Genomic DNA, 18,689 nt, shown 5'->3' with positions numbered 1-18,689 from the left:
TTAAATCGAAATTTAGTCCTGAATACCTCCAAAACCAAGGTGCTATGCTTCTCACCAGGACTAAAGCAGGAAGCTATTTTTCCCCAATTACGTTCCTTAAATAATAATCAAATAGAGAAAGTCAAGATGTATAAGTATCTTGGGGTCATCTTTGATTCAAAACTTAATTTTCAAGATTACACTGATTATAATTGGTAAAAATAAAAAATTGGTTTTCTGTATCGACACAAGCATTGCTTCCCCCTATGCTCCGTTTAGAAATTAATAAAAGCTACCATACTGCCTCTACTTGATTACTGTGACATCGTATATAAATCAGTCCTCAGTACTGTACTGAAGAAACTTGACCCAATTTATCACTCGGCCTTAAGATTTGAATTGAACTGCCCATATAGGACCCACCACTGCGATCTCTACATTGGGTCAAACTTAACATCTCTTAATTATCGATGGCTTATGCATCAGATCTCATGTTTTTGTTTGTTGCGGTTGCATCCCGAGTCAAGAGCCTCATGACTCACAGGGCTATACCTAATAAATGAAATTGAGAACTGAGATTAGTAGCAAGGCTCACATTAGTTTGTAATTACTCAGAAACCAGAGGACTGTTGTCATTTAGCTCACACAGTTCAGAAAAGGGGATGTGATAGACGCAAGATCCTAGGCTGGGACTCAAACAGAGGTCCCAAGATATCAATGTTATCGCAATATCAGTTTTTCCTTGAACTTTGCTAATGTGTTTGTTGTATTGGTTTTGTGCTTTGCTGTATTTCCAATTAAGAATAACGATATTCTTAAACTGCGGGTCACTCAACACAGTCCTGCCATGAGCCTTCTACTCATTGCAACTTTACAATATATAGTATAACCCCTCTTAACGACGGTAATTGGTTCCATGAAATTGGTCGTTAAGTGGTTTGGTCGTTGAGTATAGGAAATACACTTTAAAGGCTTAATTTAATCCAATAGCATCAAAAGTTACCCTTTTTCACCCAAAAAAGTACCTTATAATAGTTAAACAATGGATATGAATACATGCAGATACTAACAACTTTATAACCACAATATTAAAATAAACATGGTTAATCAATGCACTAATTAATATTTACGGTACATATAACAGCCCGTCGTTTAAAGGGGAATGGTCGGTAAGCGAACACATTGGGCTCTACGGAGGCACATCATTAAGCGATTAGTCGTTAAGAGGGGTTCTACTATACACTGCAACGCGTATAACACGCATGCCTGTCAGTTACAACCTGTATTAATGTTAACCAAATTGGTCACTCACTTTTGTTTTACGCGTACCATTTTATTGTCTTCCTTATTACCTATGCTCCAATGGGAGGCTTGACGTTGCATTATTACAACATGGCAGACATTAAAAAAAACCGCACAAATGTTAATATGCTTCAGAGTGCAATTGGAAAAAAAATATTGACAAATTATGTTGTGTTACAAGCAACATTTTATTGTTAGGCATAATAAAACTGAAGCAATCTATGTACCTTAACAGAAGTAAAACATTTCAATGACACGTGTCTTTAACATGTAAAACAAAGATGAAAGCATCTCAACTTACTGTATACTTCAAATGTAAATGAGTTAAAACAGCAATATATACACTGATTGTCTTCCTTATTGCAGCTAAGTAACTAGCCTGGCATTTCTTCTTTCAAAAAAGGCAACCACTTTTGCGATACAGCTTTCTATCAAAGGTGGCCTTTGTCTCCCTATCCGCCATCATCAAATGACATCATTTAATTGTTATTCCTCCGATATGCTACGTTTTAAGGAATCCAACAAAGCTATGGGGAACACATCGCAGTCAACAAAAATACAAATATTTAAACGTGTTTTGCGCAAATTGTTTAATATGTAATTAGCAATATATAGGATGGATATTGGCAGTGCACTGTTAATGTTCTTTGCAGTTACATACTTTAATTCAGGATCCAATGAGACCTATATACAATTTCCATGCTAGTTCTGCTTTTGAGCCAATTTGCATGAGCAAGTGTGATATTTTATTCAGTGCAAAAAGCTCTTTGCCATTTGAATACACAAAGTTGTAAATCTCTTACACATGACAAACAGAAAAAAAATATACAAAAATAAAATACCAATAACATACCAAAGATAAAATGACAACATAACAATAATCTTGCATGACTGCAAAGTGATAATGTAAAAGGCTAAAACTATGAAAAACATAAAAAAAACAATTGATTTAACATTCATTAACAGTGAAATTATTACAGTGAATAACAGATTTTCTCCATACATTGTGCCTAAATGCAAAGTTATTTAGTGTACATATAGCATTTCTTTATCTAGCAGATTACTTAAAAATAATTCCAGCATTGCTTTAATCTTACAGTATTTCAAAGCATACGTGTGTTTTTTTATCACAATTCATGATTTCTCTTCCCTGGACTCTGAAGATGTATCATCCCTTTTAATCATGAATTCGATTGGTACCGATGAAGATGAGAATTCGATCGGTACCGATGGAGATGAGAATTCGACCATTCCCTCTCGGATGACCGCTTCTGTTACTCTCTGTACCCTGCTTTCTGTTTTGACAGAGGAGGAATACTGAGTCCGTTGTTCGACTGTTGTTAACTTTGAACCCCCGTGAGTCGTTGTCGTGGACCCACTGCTTTGTGAAAATGTGTGGGCCTCCTTCTTTGTTTGTTCTGATCTCATTGTAGAAAATGCTATGGAGCCAGGCATTTGCATAGTGTAATGCCTCGACTCAAGATTCATACTCGCCTCATCGTGACCAACGAGTGCCCTGCTCTCAGCAGGTATATCTATGTCCCATTGCCTTGACGGAGCCCCCATTTCAGAAACATTAAAGGTGCCTTTGCTTGTTTGCTCAGTAACAGATACTGCCTGCCTTAAGAATTGAAAGTGCTCTGTAGATGAAGCTGATGATTCTCTCACAGTACTGGATACTTTTTCTTTTACAGCCAGAGCACTTGGGACAGATACATCTGTTTCTGTTTTTTCGACTAATACGGATTCAAATTCACCAACATCTGACACTAATTCAGTTCTCGCCTTGGAGATCACAACACAGTCGGATGTATTAGCATCGGGACCTTTAATGTGTACAGTTTTTTCTTGAATATCTATTTTTGTATGAGCAGCTGATGGGTCTACGGTCATGTCATCTGATTTCATGTCTATTGAACCTTGGAATATTTCCCCTGTAGATATTTTGTGAAAGACATTTGGTGTAGGAGCACTTGTTGTAAAGCCAAGTTTTGGGAGTTTAAATTTTGATTTCTTCCCCTTACTGTCTGCATTTGACCTACAATCTTCAACAGATTGTACAGAGGCACTTTCTTCATCAGTTGCAATATCTTGTTTCGACTGATCTTTAATTGTTGGTTCATCATCATCTTGTATCTTACTACTTAACTTTCCCAACTTTGGAAAACTTATTTTTCCATCTTTCACTTTCACATTTCTACCATCTAAAGTTACAGACACATCTTCTGAGCCAATGTCAGATAAATCTGCAGAGCTCAATGGTGAATCAAGTACAATTTTATCCACACAAAAATTATCCAATGATGCATCACTGACTTCTGGCATTCCTATTTCGACTGCTTTTCCACCAGTCTTTGGGAATTTAATTTTTGGCATCTTTGGTTTGCTTTCATCACCTTTACCATCAACACCTGCAGAGTCAAATTTAACATTGTGTCCTTCAACAGTTATATATTCTTTTTGTCCATGGACATTCACATCACTTTTCAAATTTGGGTCTTTTATCACATGCTCGAATTCATGGGATGACATTTTCAGGGCAGAGGTGTGCATTTTTTGGCCAGAAATTCCAATTGCAGGCATTTTAATTCTAGGTTTTTTAATCTCTTCAGAACTCCCAATTTTCATATATTGTTCATCGATGGTATATTGTGTCTCTTGAACTTTAGTATCACCTATTATAGGTTTTAAAATATTCCCGACATCTGTGAGTTTTGTACCTTTCAGAGAAATGCCAATATCTGGTGTATGACTTTTTGGTTTTCCAACTTGTATTTTGTTTATGCCTTTTTCATCAGAAATGTGTTCTACATAAGGCCCTGTTATTTTGCTACCCCCTTTAAACGCCTTGAAGCTCATGTCTCGATCAGGTGCTGCAATGTCAATGTCAGATTTTGGCAATGTAATATCTATATCAGGTCCATGTATTTTTGGTCCTGTGACACCAAATCTAGATGTTACTTTGTGAATATTATACGTATCATCTGTAATTACGGTGTCAAGACCTAAGCCTTTAAAGCTTAACTCAGAATGAGGGAGTGTTATATTTTCTTCTGGTTTTCGCATGTAAGTATCTGCTTCACCTTTTCCTTTTGGAGATTTAAGATCAATGCTTATATCTGGAGCATAGATTTTAGGTCCTGAAATATTAAGTGTTGGCAATTTAAATTTCTGTCCCTTTCCCTCAATATCCTGCCTTTCATAATCCACAACTGGGCCAGCTACCTTAATATCTCCTTGAGAAGATTTAAGATTCACATCCAAGTTAGGAAGCGCTGTGTCAATTTTTGATTTTGGTAGGGAAATATCTACATCTGGGGCGTGAATTTTTGGACCAGAAATGTCAAACGATGGCACGTGTACTTTTGGAATTTTAATTTTTTCTCCAGAGATTTCAATATCAAAAGCTGGTTCTTCAGCACTGAAATCTAGATTTTTACCTCTGTCAGGAAGGGAACTGCTTTTTACTTTAGTGTCTGGTTTATGTATTTTGGGCCCTGAAAATTTTACATCTGGCATACTTAGTTTAAATTTCTTTCCTTTCATAGCAGAATGTTGCAATTCTTCATCTGGACCAGATACATTCACATCTCTAGCAGGTAGATTTGAATGAGCTTCATGTTCAGGAAGTATGTCAATATCACCCTTTTGCAATTCCACATCTGGTGATTTCACAGTGGGAGATGAAATACTAAATTTCGGAAGCTTTATTCTCGGCATTTTATGCTTCTCTTTGATTCCTTGCGCTTCCACATCTGAACCTATTTTAGGAATTTCAGTGGTAGGCGCTTGAATGTTACCTTCTAAATTTGGTGTTGAAACACTACCTTTAGAGTTGAAATGAGGATCTTTCAGATCAAAATTAATATCAGGAGCATGAATCTTTGGTCCAGATAGGTGTAAGTCTGGCATTTTAATGTTTAATCCTTTAGTTTTAACGCCTGGTCCTTCTGGGCTAGTATCTGTTAGATTAACATCGGTAGCACCGCTATTAAGTGTGATGTCATGTGTAAGCACACTAAGGTCTGTCCTGGGTAAAGTAACATCTACATTAGAACCTTTTAGTTTTGGGCCAGTAATTCCAAATTGGGGTTTTTTCAGTTTGTGCATTTTAAACTTTCCATCTGGACTTTCAGTATGAATATCTGACCCTTCAGCACCAAAGTCAAGGTGTAGCTCTTTCATATCTCCCTGGGAAGTGGGTAAAGAACCTCCCTTAGATTTAAGTTTTGGTCCTTTGGTATCGAACTTATGTAGTTTCGGCCCTGAAAAGTGCACATCTGGCATTCCGAATTTGAACTTCTTACCTTTGATATCAGGCCCTTCAAGATCTACATTGGGCCCTGTCAGATTCAAATCTACTTCGGGAACCTTAACCTTGGCATCAAATTCAGTAGTGGGTACTCCAATGTCTCCTTTTGGCAAAGAAACATCCAAATCAAGGTCCGGACCTTGAATGTCACCTTCTAGTTTGGGTGTTGAAATGGCTCCTTTAGTTTTGAAGTGGGGAGCTTTGAAGTCAAGGCTGACATCGGGTCCATGCATTTTGGGTCCAGAGATATGGAATTCTGGCATTTTTAGTTTGAAGCCTTTCCCATGTGCATCAGGACCAGAAACATTTAGATCGGGTGCATCAAGATCGACTTTTACTTCAGGAGCACTGACATCTAACTGGGCATCAGGTAGAGAAACATCAATATCTGCCTTCGGCACAGTGGCATTCAAGTCTATGTCAGAACTGGTTAGTTTTGGGCCGGAGATTCCAAACTTGGGCATTTTAAATTTAGGCATTTTCAATTTTCCATCGGGACCTTCCACATCTGGACCTTCAACACTTACATCCACATCTGGCCCTTTAAATTCACCTTCAAGTTTAGGTAGGGAGTCACCTTTTCCTTTAAGTTTTGGACCTTTTATGTCGAAGTTAATGTCTGGTTTGTGTATCTTGGGACCTGAGAAGTGCACATCTGGCATTCCGAATTTGAACTTTTTACCTTTGATAACAGGCCCTTCAAGATCTACATTGGGCCCTGTCAGATTCAAATCTACTTCGGGAACCTTAACCTTGGCATCAAATTCAGTAGTGGGTACTCCAATGTCTCCTTTTGGCAAAGAAACATCCAAATCAAGGTCCGGACTTTGAATGTCACCTTCTAGTTTGGGTGTTGAAATGGCTCCTTTAGTTTTGAAGTGGGGAGCTTTGAAGTCAAGGCTGACATCGGGTCCATGCATTTTGGGTCCAGAGATATGGAATTCTGGCATTTTTAGTTTGAAGCCTTTCCCATGTGCATCAGGACCAGAAACATTTAGATCGGGTGCATCAAGATCGACTTTTACTTCAGGAGTACTGACATCTAACTGGGCATCAGGTAGAGAAACATCAATTTCTGGCTTTGGCACAGTGGCATTCAAGTCTATGTCAGAACCGGTTAGTTTTGGGCCAGAGATTCCAAACTTGGGAATTTTAAATTTAGGCATTTTCAACTTTCCATCGGGACCTTCCACATCTGGACCTTCAACACTTACATCCACATCTGGCCCTTTAAATTCACCTTCAAGTTTAGGTAGGGAGTCACCTTTTCCTTTCAGTTTTGGGGCTTTTATGTCAAAGTTAATGTCTGGTTTGTGTATCTTGGGTCCTGAGAAGTGCACATCTGGCATTCCGAATTTGAACTTTTTGCCTTTGATATCAGGCCCTTCCAGATCTACATCGGGCCCTGTCAGATTAAAATCTACTTCTGGAACCTTAACCTTGGCATCAAATTCAGAAGTGGGTACTCCAATGTCTCCTTTTGGCAAAGAAACATCCAAATCAAGGTCCGGACCTTGAATGTCACCTTCTAGTTTGGGCGTTGAAATGCCTCCTTTAGTTTTGAAGTGGGGAGCTTTGAAGTCAAGGCTGACATCGGGTGCATGCATTTTGGGTCCAGAGATATGAAAATCTGGCATTTTTAGTTTGAATCCTTTCCCATGTGCATCAGGACCAGACAGATTAAGATCGGGTGCATCAAGATCGACTTTCACTTCAGGAGCACTGACATCTAACTGGGCATCAGGTAGAGAAACATCAATATCTGCCTTCGGCACAGTGGCATTCAAGTCTATGTCGGAACCGGTTAGTTTTGGGCCGGAGATTCCAAACTTGGGCATTTTGAATTTAGGCATTTTCAACTTTCCATCGGGACCTTCCACATCTGGACCTTCAACACTTACATCCACATCTGGCCCTTTAAATTCACCTTCAAGTTTAGGTAGGGAGTCACCTTTTCCTTTCAGTTTTGGGGCTTTTATGTCAAAGTTAATGTCTGGTTTGTGTATCTTGGGTCCTGAGAAGTGCACATCTGGCATTCCGAATTTGAACTTTTTGCCTTTGATATCAGGCCCTTCCAGATCTACATCGGGCCCTGTCAGATTAAAATCTACTTCTGGAACCTTAACCTTGGCATCAAATTCAGAAGTGGGTACTCCAATGTCTCCTTTTGGCAAAGAAACATCCAAATCAAGGTCCGGACCTTGAATGTCACCTTCTAGTTTGGGCGTTGACATGCCTCCTTTAGTTTTGAAGTGGGGAGCTTTGAAGTCAAGGCTGACATCGGGTGCATGCATTTTGGGTCCAGAGATATGAAAATCTGGCATTTTTAGTTTGAATCCTTTCCCATGTGCATCAGGACCAGAAAGATTAAGATCGGGTGCATCAAGATCGACTTTCACTTCAGGAGCACTGACATCTAACTGGGCATCAGGTAGAGAAACATCAATATCTGCCTTCGGCACAGTGGCATTCAAGTCTATGTCGGAACCGGTTAGTTTTGGGCCGGAGATTCCAAACTTGGGCATTTTGAATTTAGGCATTTTCAACTTTCCATCGGGACCTTCCACATCTGGACCTTCAACACTTACATCCACATCTGGCCCTTTAAATTCACCTTCAAGTTTAGGTAGGGAGTCACCTTTTCCTTTCAGTTTTGGGGCTTTTATGTCAAAGTTAATGTCTGGTTTGTGTATCTTGGGTCCTGAGAAGTGCACATCTGGCATTCCGAATTTGAACTTTTTGCCTTTGATATCAGGCCCTTCCAGATCTACATCGGGCCCTGTCAGATTAAAATCTACTTCTGGAACCTTAACCTTGGCATCAAATTCAGAAGTGGGTACTCCAATGTCTCCTTTTGGCAACGAAACATCCAAATCAAGGTCCGGACCTTGAATGTCACCTTCTAGTTTGGGCGTTGAAATGCCTCCTTTAGTTTTGAAGTGGGGAGCTTTGAAGTCAAGGCTGACATCGGGTGCATGCATTTTGGGTCCAGAGATATGAAAATCTGGCATTTTTAGTTTGAATCCTTTCCCATGTGCATCAGGACCAGACAGATTAAGATCGGGTGCATCAAGATCGACTTTCACTTCAGGAGCACTGACATCTAACTGGGCATCAGGTAGAGAAACATCAATATCTGCCTTCGGCACAGTGGCATTCAAGTCTATGTCGGAACCGGTTAGTTTTGGGCCGGAGATTCCAAACTTGGGCATTTTGAATTTAGGCATTTTCAACTTTCCATCGGGACCTTCCACATCTGGACCTTCAACACTTACATCCACATCTGGCCCTTTAAATTCACCTTCAAGTTTAGGTAGGGAGTCACCTTTTCCTTTCAGTTTTGGAGCTTTTATGTCAAAGTTAATGTCTGGTTTGTGTATCTTGGGTCCTGAGAAGTGCACATCTGGCATTCCAAATTTGAACTTTTTGCCTTTGATATCAGGCCCTTCCAGATCTACATCGGGCCCTGTCAGATTAAAATCTACTTCTGGAACCTTAACCTTGGCATCAAATTCAGAAGTGGGTACTCCAATGTCTCCTTTTGGCAAAGAAACATCCAAATCAAAGTCCGGACCTTGAATGTCACCTTCTAGTTTGGGCGTTGAAATGCCTCCTTTAGTTTTGAAGTGGGGAGCTTTGAAGTCAAGGCTGACATCGGGTGCATGCATTTTGGGTCCAGAGATATGAAAATCTGGCATTTTTAGTTTGAATCCTTTCCCATGTGCATCAGGACCAGACAGATTAAGATCGGGTGCATCAAGATCGACTTTCACTTCAGGAGCACTGACATCTAACTGGGCATCAGGTAGAGAAACATCAATATCTGCCTTCGGCACAGTGGCATTCAAGTCTATGTCGGAACCGGTTAGTTTTGGGCCGGAGATTCCAAACTTGGGCATTTTGAATTTAGGCATTTTCAACTTTCCATCAGGACCTTCCACATCTGGACCTTCAACACTTACATCCACATCTGGCCCTTTAAATTCACCTTCAAGTTTAGGTAGGGAGTCACCTTTTCCTTTCAGTTTTGGGGCTTTTATGTCAAAGTTAATGTCTGGTTTGTGTATCTTGGGTCCTGAGAAGTGCACATCTGGCATTCCGAATTTGAACTTTTTGCCTTTGATATCAGGCCCTTCCAGATCTACATCGGGCCCTGTCAGATTAAAATCTACTTCTGGAACCTTAACCTTGGCATCAAATTCAGAAGTGGGTACTCCAATGTCTCCTTTTGGCAACGAAACATCCAAATCAAGGTCCGGACCTTGAATGTCACCTTCTAGTTTGGGCGTTGAAATGCCTCCTTTAGTTTTGAAGTGGGGAGCTTTGAAGTCAAGGCTGACATCGGGTGCATGCATTTTGGGTCCAGAGATATGAAAATCTGGCATTTTTAGTTTGAATCCTTTCCCATGTGCATCAGGACCAGAAAGATTAAGATCGGGTGCATCAAGATCGACTTTCACTTCAGGAGCACTGACATCTAACTGGGCATCAGGTAGAGAAACATCAATATCTGCCTTCGGCACAGTGGCATTCAAGTCTATGTCGGAACCAGTTAGTTTTGGGCCGGAGATTCCAAACTTGGGCATTTTGAATTTAGGCATTTTCAACTTTCCATCGGGACCTTCCACATCTGGACCTTCAACACTTACATCCACATCTGGCCCTTTAAATTCACCTTCGAGTTTAGGTAGGGAGTCACCTTTTCCTTTCAGTTTTGGAGCTTTTATGTCAAAGTTAATGTCTGGTTTGTGTATCTTGGGTCCTGAGAAGTGCACATCTGGCATTCCGAATTTGAACTTTTTGCCTTTGATATCAGGCCCTTCCAGATCTACATCGGGCCCTGTCAGATTCAAATCTACTTCTGGAACCTTAACCTTGGCATCAAATTCAGAAGTGGGTACTCTAATGTCTCCTTTTGGCAAAGAAACATCCAAATCAAGGTCCGGACCTTGAATGTCACCTTCTAGTTTGGGCGTTGAAATGCCTCCTTTAGTTTTGAAATGGGGAGCTTTGAAGTCAAGGCTGACATCGGGTGCATGCATTTTGGGTCCAGAGATATGAAAATCTGGCATTTTTAGTTTGAATCCTTTCCCATGTGCATCAGGACCAGAAAGATTAAGATCGGGTGCATCAAGATCGACTTTCACTTCAGGAGCACTGACATCTAACTGGGCATCAGGTAGAGAAACATCAATATCTGCCTTCGGCACAGTGGCATTCAAGTCTATGTCCGAACCGGTTAGTTTTGGGCCGGAGATTCCAAACTTGGGCATTTTGAATTTAGGCATTTTCAACTTTCCATCGGGACCTTCCACATCTGGACCTTCAACACTTACATCCACATCTGGCCCTCTAAATTCACCTTCAAGTTTAGGTAGGGAGTCACCTTTTCCTTTCAGTTTTGGAGCTTTTATGTCAAAGTTAATGTCTGGTTTGTGTATCTTGGGTCCTGAGAAGTGCACATCTGGCATTCCGAATTTGAACTTTTTGCCTTTGATATCAGGCCCTTCCAGATCTACATCGGGCCCTGTCAGATTCAAATCAACTTCTGGAACCTTAACCTTGGCATCAAATTCAGAAGTGGGTACTCCAATGTCTCCTTTTGGCAAAGAAACATCCAAATCAAGGTCCGGACCTTGAATGTCACCTTCTAGTTTGGGCGTTGAAATGCCTCCTTTAGTTTTGAAGTGGGGAGCTTTGAAGTCAAGGCTGACATCGGGTGCATGCATTTTGGGTCCAGAGATATGAAAATCTGGCATTTTTAGTTTGAATCCTTTCCCATGTGCATCAGGACCAGAAATATTAAGATCGGGTGCATCAAGATCGACTTTCACTTCAGGAGCACTGACATCTAACTGGGCATCAGGTAGAGAAACATCAATATCTGCCTTCGGCACAGTGGCATTCAAGTCTATGTCGGAACCGGTTAGTTTTGGGCCGGAGATTCCAAACTTGGGCATTTTGAATTTAGGCATTTTCAACTTTCCATCGGGACCTTCCACATCTGGACCTTCAACACTTACATCCACATCTGGCCCTCTAAATTCACCTTCAAGTTTAGGTAGGGAGTCACCTTTTCCTTTCAGTTTTGGAGCTTTTATGTCAAAGTTAATGTCTGGTTTGTGTATCTTGGGTCCTGAGAAGTGCACATCTGGCATTCCGAATTTGAACTTTTTGCCTTTGATATCAGGCCCTTCCAGATCTACATCGGGCCCTGTCAGATTCAAATCAACTTCTGGAACCTTAACCTTGGCATCAAATTCAGAAGTGGGTACTCCAATGTCTCCTTTTGGCAAAGAACCATCCAAATCAAGGTCCGGACCTTGAATGTCACCTTCTAGTTTGGGCGTTGAAATGCCTCCTTTAGTTTTGAAGTGGGGAGCTTTGAAGTCAAGGCTGACATCGGGTGCATGCATTTTGGGTCCAGAGATATGAAAATCTGGCATTTTTAGTTTGAATCCTTTCCCATGTGCATCAGGACCAGAAAGATTAAGATCGGGTGCATCAAGATCGACTTTCACTTCAGGAGCACTGACATCTAACTGGGCATCAGGTAGAGAAACATCAATATCTGCCTTCGGCACAGTGGCATTCAAGTCTATGTCGGAACCGGTTAGTTTTGGGCCGGAGATTCCAAACTTGGGCATTTTGAATTTAGGCATTTTCAACTTTCCATCGGGACCTTCCACATCTGGACCTTCAACACTTACATCCACATCTGGCCCTCTAAATTCACCTTCAAGTTTAGGTAGGGAGTCACCTTTTCCTTTCAGTTTTGGAGCTTTTATGTCAAAGTTAATGTCTGGTTTGTGTATCTTGGGTCCTGAGAAGTGCACATCTGGCATTCCGAATTTGAACTTTTTGCCTTTGATATCAGGCCCTTCCAGATCTACATCGGGCCCTGTCAGATTCAAATCAACTTCTGGAACCTTAACCTTGGCATCAAATTCAGAAGTGGGTACTCCAATGTCTCCTTTTGGCAAAGAAACATCCAAATCAAGGTCCGGACCTTGAATGTCACCTTCTAGTTTGGGCGTTGAAATGCCTCCTTTAGTTTTGAAGTGGGGAGCTTTGAAGTCAAGGCTGACATCGGGTGCATGCATTTTGGGTCCAGAGATATGAAAATCTGGCATTTTTAGTTTGAATCCTTTCCCATGTGCATCAGGACCAGAAAGATTAAGATCGGGTGCTTCAAGATCGACTTTCACTTCAGGAGCACTGACATCTAACTGGGCATCAGGTAGAGAAACATCAATATCTGCCTTCGGCACAGTGGCATTCAAGTCTATGTCGGAACCGGTTAGTTTTGGGCCGGAGATTCCAAACTTGGGCATTTTGAATTTAGGCATTTTCAACTTTCCATCGGGACCTTCCACATCTGGACCTTCAACACTTACATCCACATCTGGCCCTTTAAATTCACCTTCGAGTTTAGGTAGGGAGTCACCTTTTCCTTTCAGTTTTGGAGCTTTTATGTCAAAGTTAATGTCTGGTTTGTGTATCTTGGGTCCTGAGAAGTGCACATCTGGCATTCCGAATTTGAACTTTTTGCCTTTGATATCAGGCCCTTCCAGATCTGCATCGGGCCCTGTCAGATTAAAATCTACTTCTGGAACCTTAACCTTGGCATCAAGTTCAGAAGTGGGTACTCCAATGTCTCCTTTTGGCAAATAAACATCCAAATCAAGGTCCGGACCTTGAATGTCACCTTCTAGTTTGGGCGTTGAAATGCCTCCTTTAGTTTTGAAGTGGGGAGCTTTGAAGTCAAGGCTGACATCGGGTGCATGCATTTTGGGTCCAGAGATATGAAAATCTGGCATTTTTAGTTTGAATCCTTTCCCATGTGCATCAGGACCAGAAAGATTAAGATCGGGTGCATCAAGATCGACTTTCACTTCAGGAGCACTGACATCTAACTGGGCATCAGGTAGAGAAACATCAATATCTGCCTTCGGCACAGTGGCATTCAAGTCTATGTCGGAACCGGTTAGTTTTGGGCCGGAGATTCCAAACTTGGGCATTTTGAATTTAGGCATTTTCAACTTTCCATCGGGACCTTCCACATCTGGACCTTCAACACTTACATCCACATCTGGCCCTTTAAATTCACCTTCAAGTTTAGGTAGGGAGTCACCTTTTCCTTTCAGTTTTGGGGCTTTTATGTCAAAGTTAATGTCTGGTTTGTGTATCTTGGGTCCTGAGAAGTGCACATCTGGCATTCCAAATTTGAACTTTTTGCCTTTGATATCAGGCCCTTCCAGATCTACATCGGGCCCTGTCAGATTAAAATCTACTTCTGGAACCTTAACCTTGGCATCAAATTCAGAAGTGGGTACTCCAATGTCTCCTTTTGGCAAAGAAACATCCAAATCAAAGTCCGGACCTTGAATGTCACCTTCTAGTTTGGGCGTTGAAATGCCTCCTTTAGTTTTGAAGTGGGGAGCTTTGAAGTCAAGGCTGACATCGGGTGCATGCATTTTGGGTCCAGAGATATGAAAATCTGGCATTTTTAGTTTGAATCCTTTCCCATGTGCATCAGGACCAGACAGATTAAGATCGGGTGCATCAAGATCGACTTTCACTTCAGGAGCACTGACATCTAACTGGGCATCAGGTAGAGAAACATCAATATCTGCCTTCGGCACAGTGGCATTCAAGTCTATGTCGGAACCGGTTAGTTTTGGGCCGGAGATTCCAAACTTGGGCATTTTGAATTTAGGCATTTTCAACTTTCCATCGGGACCTTCCACATCTGGACCTTCAACACTTACATCCACATCTGGCCCTTTAAATTCACCTTCAAGTTTAGGTAGGGAGTCACCTTTTCCTTTCAGTTTTGGGGCTTTTATGTCAAAGTTAATGTCTGGTTTGTGTATCTTGGGTCCTGAGAAGTGCACATCTGGCATTCCAAATTTGAACTTTTTGCCTTTGATATCAGGCCCTTCCAGATCTACATCGGGCCCTGTCAGATTAAAATCTACTTCTGGAACCTTAACCTTGGCATCAAATTCAGAAGTGGGTACTCCAATGTCTCCTTTTGGCAAAGAAACATCCAAATCAAAGTCCGGACCTTGAATGTCACCTTCTAGTTTGGGCGTTGAAATGCCTCCTTTAGTTTTGAAGTGGGGAGCTTTGAAGTCAAGGCTGACATCGGGTGCATGCATTTTGGGTCCAGAGATATGAAAATCTGGCATTTTTAGTTTGAATCCTTTCCCATGTGCATCAGGACCAGACAGATTAAGATCGGGTGCATCAAGATCGACTTTCACTTCAGGAGCACTGACATCTAACTGGGCATCAGGTAGAGAAACATCAATATCTGCCTTCGGCACAGTGGCATTCAAGTCTATGTCGGAACCGGTTAGTTTTGGGCCGGAGATTCCAAACTTGGGCATTTTGAATTTAGGCATTTTCAACTTTCCATCAGGACCTTCCACATCTGGACCTTCAACACTTACATCCACATCTGGCCCTTTAAATTCACCTTCAAGTTTAGGTAGGGAGTCACCTTTTCCTTTCAGTTTTGGAGCTTTTATGTCAAAGTTAATGTCTGGTTTGTGTATCTTGGGTCCTGAGAAGTGCACATCTGGCATTCCAAATTTGAACTTTTTGCCTTTGATATCAGGCCCTTCCAGATCTACATCGGGCCCTGTCAGATTAAAATCTACTTCTGGAACCTTAACCTTGGCATCAAATTCAGAAGTGGGTACTCCAATGTCTCCTTTTGGCAAAGAAACATCCAAATCAAAGTCCGGACCTTGAATGTCACCTTCTAGTTTGGGCGTTGAAATTCCTCCTTTAGTTTTGAAGTGGGGAGCTTTGAAGTCAAGGCTGACATCGGGTGCATGCATTTTGGGTCCAGAGATATGAAAATCTGGCATTTTTAGTTTGAATCCTTTCCCATGTGCATCAGGACCAGAAAGATTAAGATCGGGTGCATCAAGATCGACTTTCACTTCAGGAGCACTGACATCTAACTGGGCATCAGGTAGAGAAACATCAATATCTGCCTTCGGCACAGTGGCATTCAAGTCGATGTCGGAACCGGTTAGTTTTGGGCCGGAGATTCCAAACTTGGGCATTTTGAATTTAGGCATTTTCAACTTTCCATCGGGACCTTCCACATCTGGACCTTCAACACTTACATCCACATCTGGCCCTCTAAATTCACCTTCAAGTTTAGGTAGGGAGTCACCTTTTCCTTTCAGTTTTGGAGCTTTTATGTCAAAGTTAATGTCTGGTTTGTGTATCTTGGGTCCTGAGAAGTGCACATCTGGCATTCCGAATTTGAACTTTTTGCCTTTGATATCAGGCCCTTCCAGATCTACATCGGGCCCTGTCAGATTAAAATCTACTTCTGGAACCTTAACCTTGGCATCAAATTCAGAAGTGGGTACTCCAATGTCTCCTTTTGGCAAAGAAACATCCAAATCAAGGTCCGGACCTTGAATGTCACCTTCTAGTTTGGGCGTTGACATGCCTCCTTTAGTTTTGAAGTGGGGAGCTTTGAAGTCAAGGCTGACATCGGGTGCATGCATTTTGGGTCCAGAGATATGAAAATCTGGCATTTTTAGTTTGAATCCTTTCCCATGTGCATCAGGACCAGAAAGATTAAGATCGGGTGCATCAAGATCGACTTTCACTTCAGGAGCACTGACATCTAACTGGGCATCAGGTAGAGAAACATCAATATCTGCCTTCGGCACAGTGGCATTCAAGTCTATGTCGGAACCGGTTAGTTTTGGGCCGGAGATTCCAAACTTGGGCATTTTGAATTTAGGCATTTTCAACTTTCCATCGGGACCTTCCACATCTGGACCTTCAACACTTACATCCACATCTGGCCCTTTAAATTCACCTTCAAGTTTAGGTAGGGAGTCACCTTTTCCTTTCAGTTTTGGAGCTTTTATGTCAAAGTTAATGTCTGGTTTGTGTATCTTGGGTCCTGAGAAGTGCACATCTGGCATTCCAAATTTGAACTTTTTGCCTTTGATATCAGGCCCTTCCAGATCTACATCGGGCCCTGTCAGATTAAAATCTACTTCTGGAACCTTAACCTTGGCATCAAATTCAGAAGTGGGTACTCCAATGTCTCCTTTTGGCAAAGAAACATCCAAATCAAAGTCCGGACCTTGAATGTCACCTTCTAGTTTGGGCGTTGAAATGCCTCCTTTAGTTTTGAAGTGGGGAGCTTTGAAGTCAAGGCTGACATCGGGTGCATGCATTTTGGGTCCAGAGATATGAAAATCTGGCATTTTTAGTTTGAATCCTTTCCCATGTGCATCAGGACCAGACAGATTAAGATCGGGTGCATCAAGATCGACTTTCACTTCAGGAGCACTGACATCTAACTGGGCATCAGGTAGAGAAACATCAATATCTGCCTTCGGCACAGTTGCATTCAAGTCTATGTCGGAACCGGTTAGTTTTGGGCCGGAGATTCCAAACTTGGGCATTTTGAATTTAGGCATTTTCAACTTTCCATCAGGACCTTCCACATCTGGACCTTCAACACTTACATCCACATCTGGCCCTTTAAATTCACCTTCAAGTTTAGGTAGGGAGTCACCTTTTCCTTTCAGTTTTGGAGCTTTTATGTCAAAGTTAATGTCTGGTTTGTGTATCTTGGGTCCTGAGAAGTGCACATCTGGCATTCCAAATTTGAACTTTTTGCCTTTGATATCAGGCCCTTCCAGATCTACATCGGGCCCTGTCAGATTAAAATCTACTTCTGGAACCTTAACCTTGGCATCAAATTCAGAAGTGGGTACTCCAATGTCTCCTTTTGGCAAAGAAACATCCAAATCAAAGTCCGGACCTTGAATGTCACCTTCTAGTTTGGGCGTTGAAATGCCTCCTTTAGTTTTGAAGTGGGGAGCTTTGAAGTCAAGGCTGACATCGGGTGCATGCATTTTGGGTCCAGAGATATGAAAATCTGGCATTTTTAGTTTGAATCCTTTCCCATGTGCATCAGGACCAGACAGATTAAGATCGGGTGCATCAAGATCGACTTTCACTTCAGGAGCACTGACATCTAACTGGGCATCAGGTAGAGAAACATCAATATCTGCCTTCGGCACAGTTGCATTCAAGTCTATGTCGGAACCGGTTAGTTTTGGGCCGGAGATTCCAAACTTGGGCATTTTGAATTTAGGCATTTTCAACTTTCCATCAGGACCTTCCACATCTGGACCTTCAACACTTACATCCACATCTGGCCCTTTAAATTCACCTTCAAGTTTAGGTAGGGAGTCACCTTTTCCTTTCAGTTTTGGAGCTTTTATGTCAAAGTTAATGTCTGGTTTGTGTATCTTGGGTCCTGAGAAGTGCACATCTGGCATTCCAAATTTGAACTTTTTGCCTTTGATATCAGGCCCTTCCAGATCTACATCGGGCCCTGTCAGATTAAAATCTACTTCTGGAACCTTAACCTTGGCATCAAATTCAGAAGTGGGTACTCCAATGTCTCCTTTTGGCAAAGAAACATCCAAATCAAAGTCCGGACCTTGAATGTCACCTTCTAGTTTGGGCGTTGAAATGCCTCCTTTAGTTTTGAAGTGGGGAGCTTTGAAGTCAAGGCTGACATCGGGTGCATGCATTTTGGGTCCAGAGATATGAAAATCTGGCATTTTTAGTTTGAATCCTTTCCCATGTGCATCAGGACCAGACAGATTAAGATCGGGTGCATCAAGATCGACTTTCACTTCAGGAGCACTGACATCTAACTGGGCATCAGGTAGAGAAACATCAATATCTGCCTTCGGCACAGTGGCATTCAAGTCTATGTCGGAACCGGTTAGTTTTGGGCCGGAGATTCCAAACTTGGGCATTTTGAATTTAGGCATTTTCAACTTTCCATCAGGACCTTCCACATCTGGACCTTCAACACTTACATCCACATCTGGCCCTTTAAATTCACCTTCAAGTTTAGGTAGGGAGTCACCTTTTCCTTTCAATTTTGGAGCTTTTATGTCAAAGTTAATGTCTGGTTTGTGTATCTTGGGTCCTGAGAAGTGCACATCTGGCATTCCAAATTTGAACTTTTTGCCTTTGATATCAGGCCCTTCCAGTTCTACATCGGGCCCTGTCAGATTAA

General features: G+C 41.6%; 1 protein-coding gene and 1 long non-coding RNA gene across 5 annotated transcripts in view; one reads left to right on the top strand and one right to left on the bottom strand.

Moving 5' to 3' along the window:
• Nucleotides 1-18,689, top strand: part of LOC144729587 (uncharacterized) — a 36,282-nt gene that overhangs the window by 2,955 nt on the left and 14,638 nt on the right. The window lies entirely within an intron of this gene.
• The window catches only part of AHNAK (AHNAK nucleoprotein), a 70,621-nt gene continuing 53,382 nt past the window's right edge, over nt 1,451-18,689 (bottom strand). For 2 of the 4 annotated variants that reach the window (XM_078609941.1, XM_078609940.1), the window contains exon 8: nt 1,451-18,536. In XM_078609941.1, coding sequence (XP_078466067.1) covers nt 2,416-18,536 — 16,121 coding nt within the window. In that variant the 3' untranslated portion in view covers nt 1,451-2,415. The remainder of the gene's footprint in view (nt 18,537-18,689) is intronic. The other 2 variants (XM_078609944.1, XM_078609943.1) reach the window with 2 other exon arrangements.

The sequence above is a fragment of the Lampetra planeri genome, chromosome 33 (genome assembly GCF_965212315.1).
Source record: "Lampetra planeri chromosome 33, kcLamPlan1.2.h2, whole genome shotgun sequence".
Classification (NCBI taxonomy): domain Eukaryota; kingdom Metazoa; phylum Chordata; class Hyperoartia; order Petromyzontiformes; family Petromyzontidae; genus Lampetra; species Lampetra planeri.
Note: the sequence above shows the minus strand (reverse complement) of the source record. Positions and strands in the feature narration are given on the sequence as shown.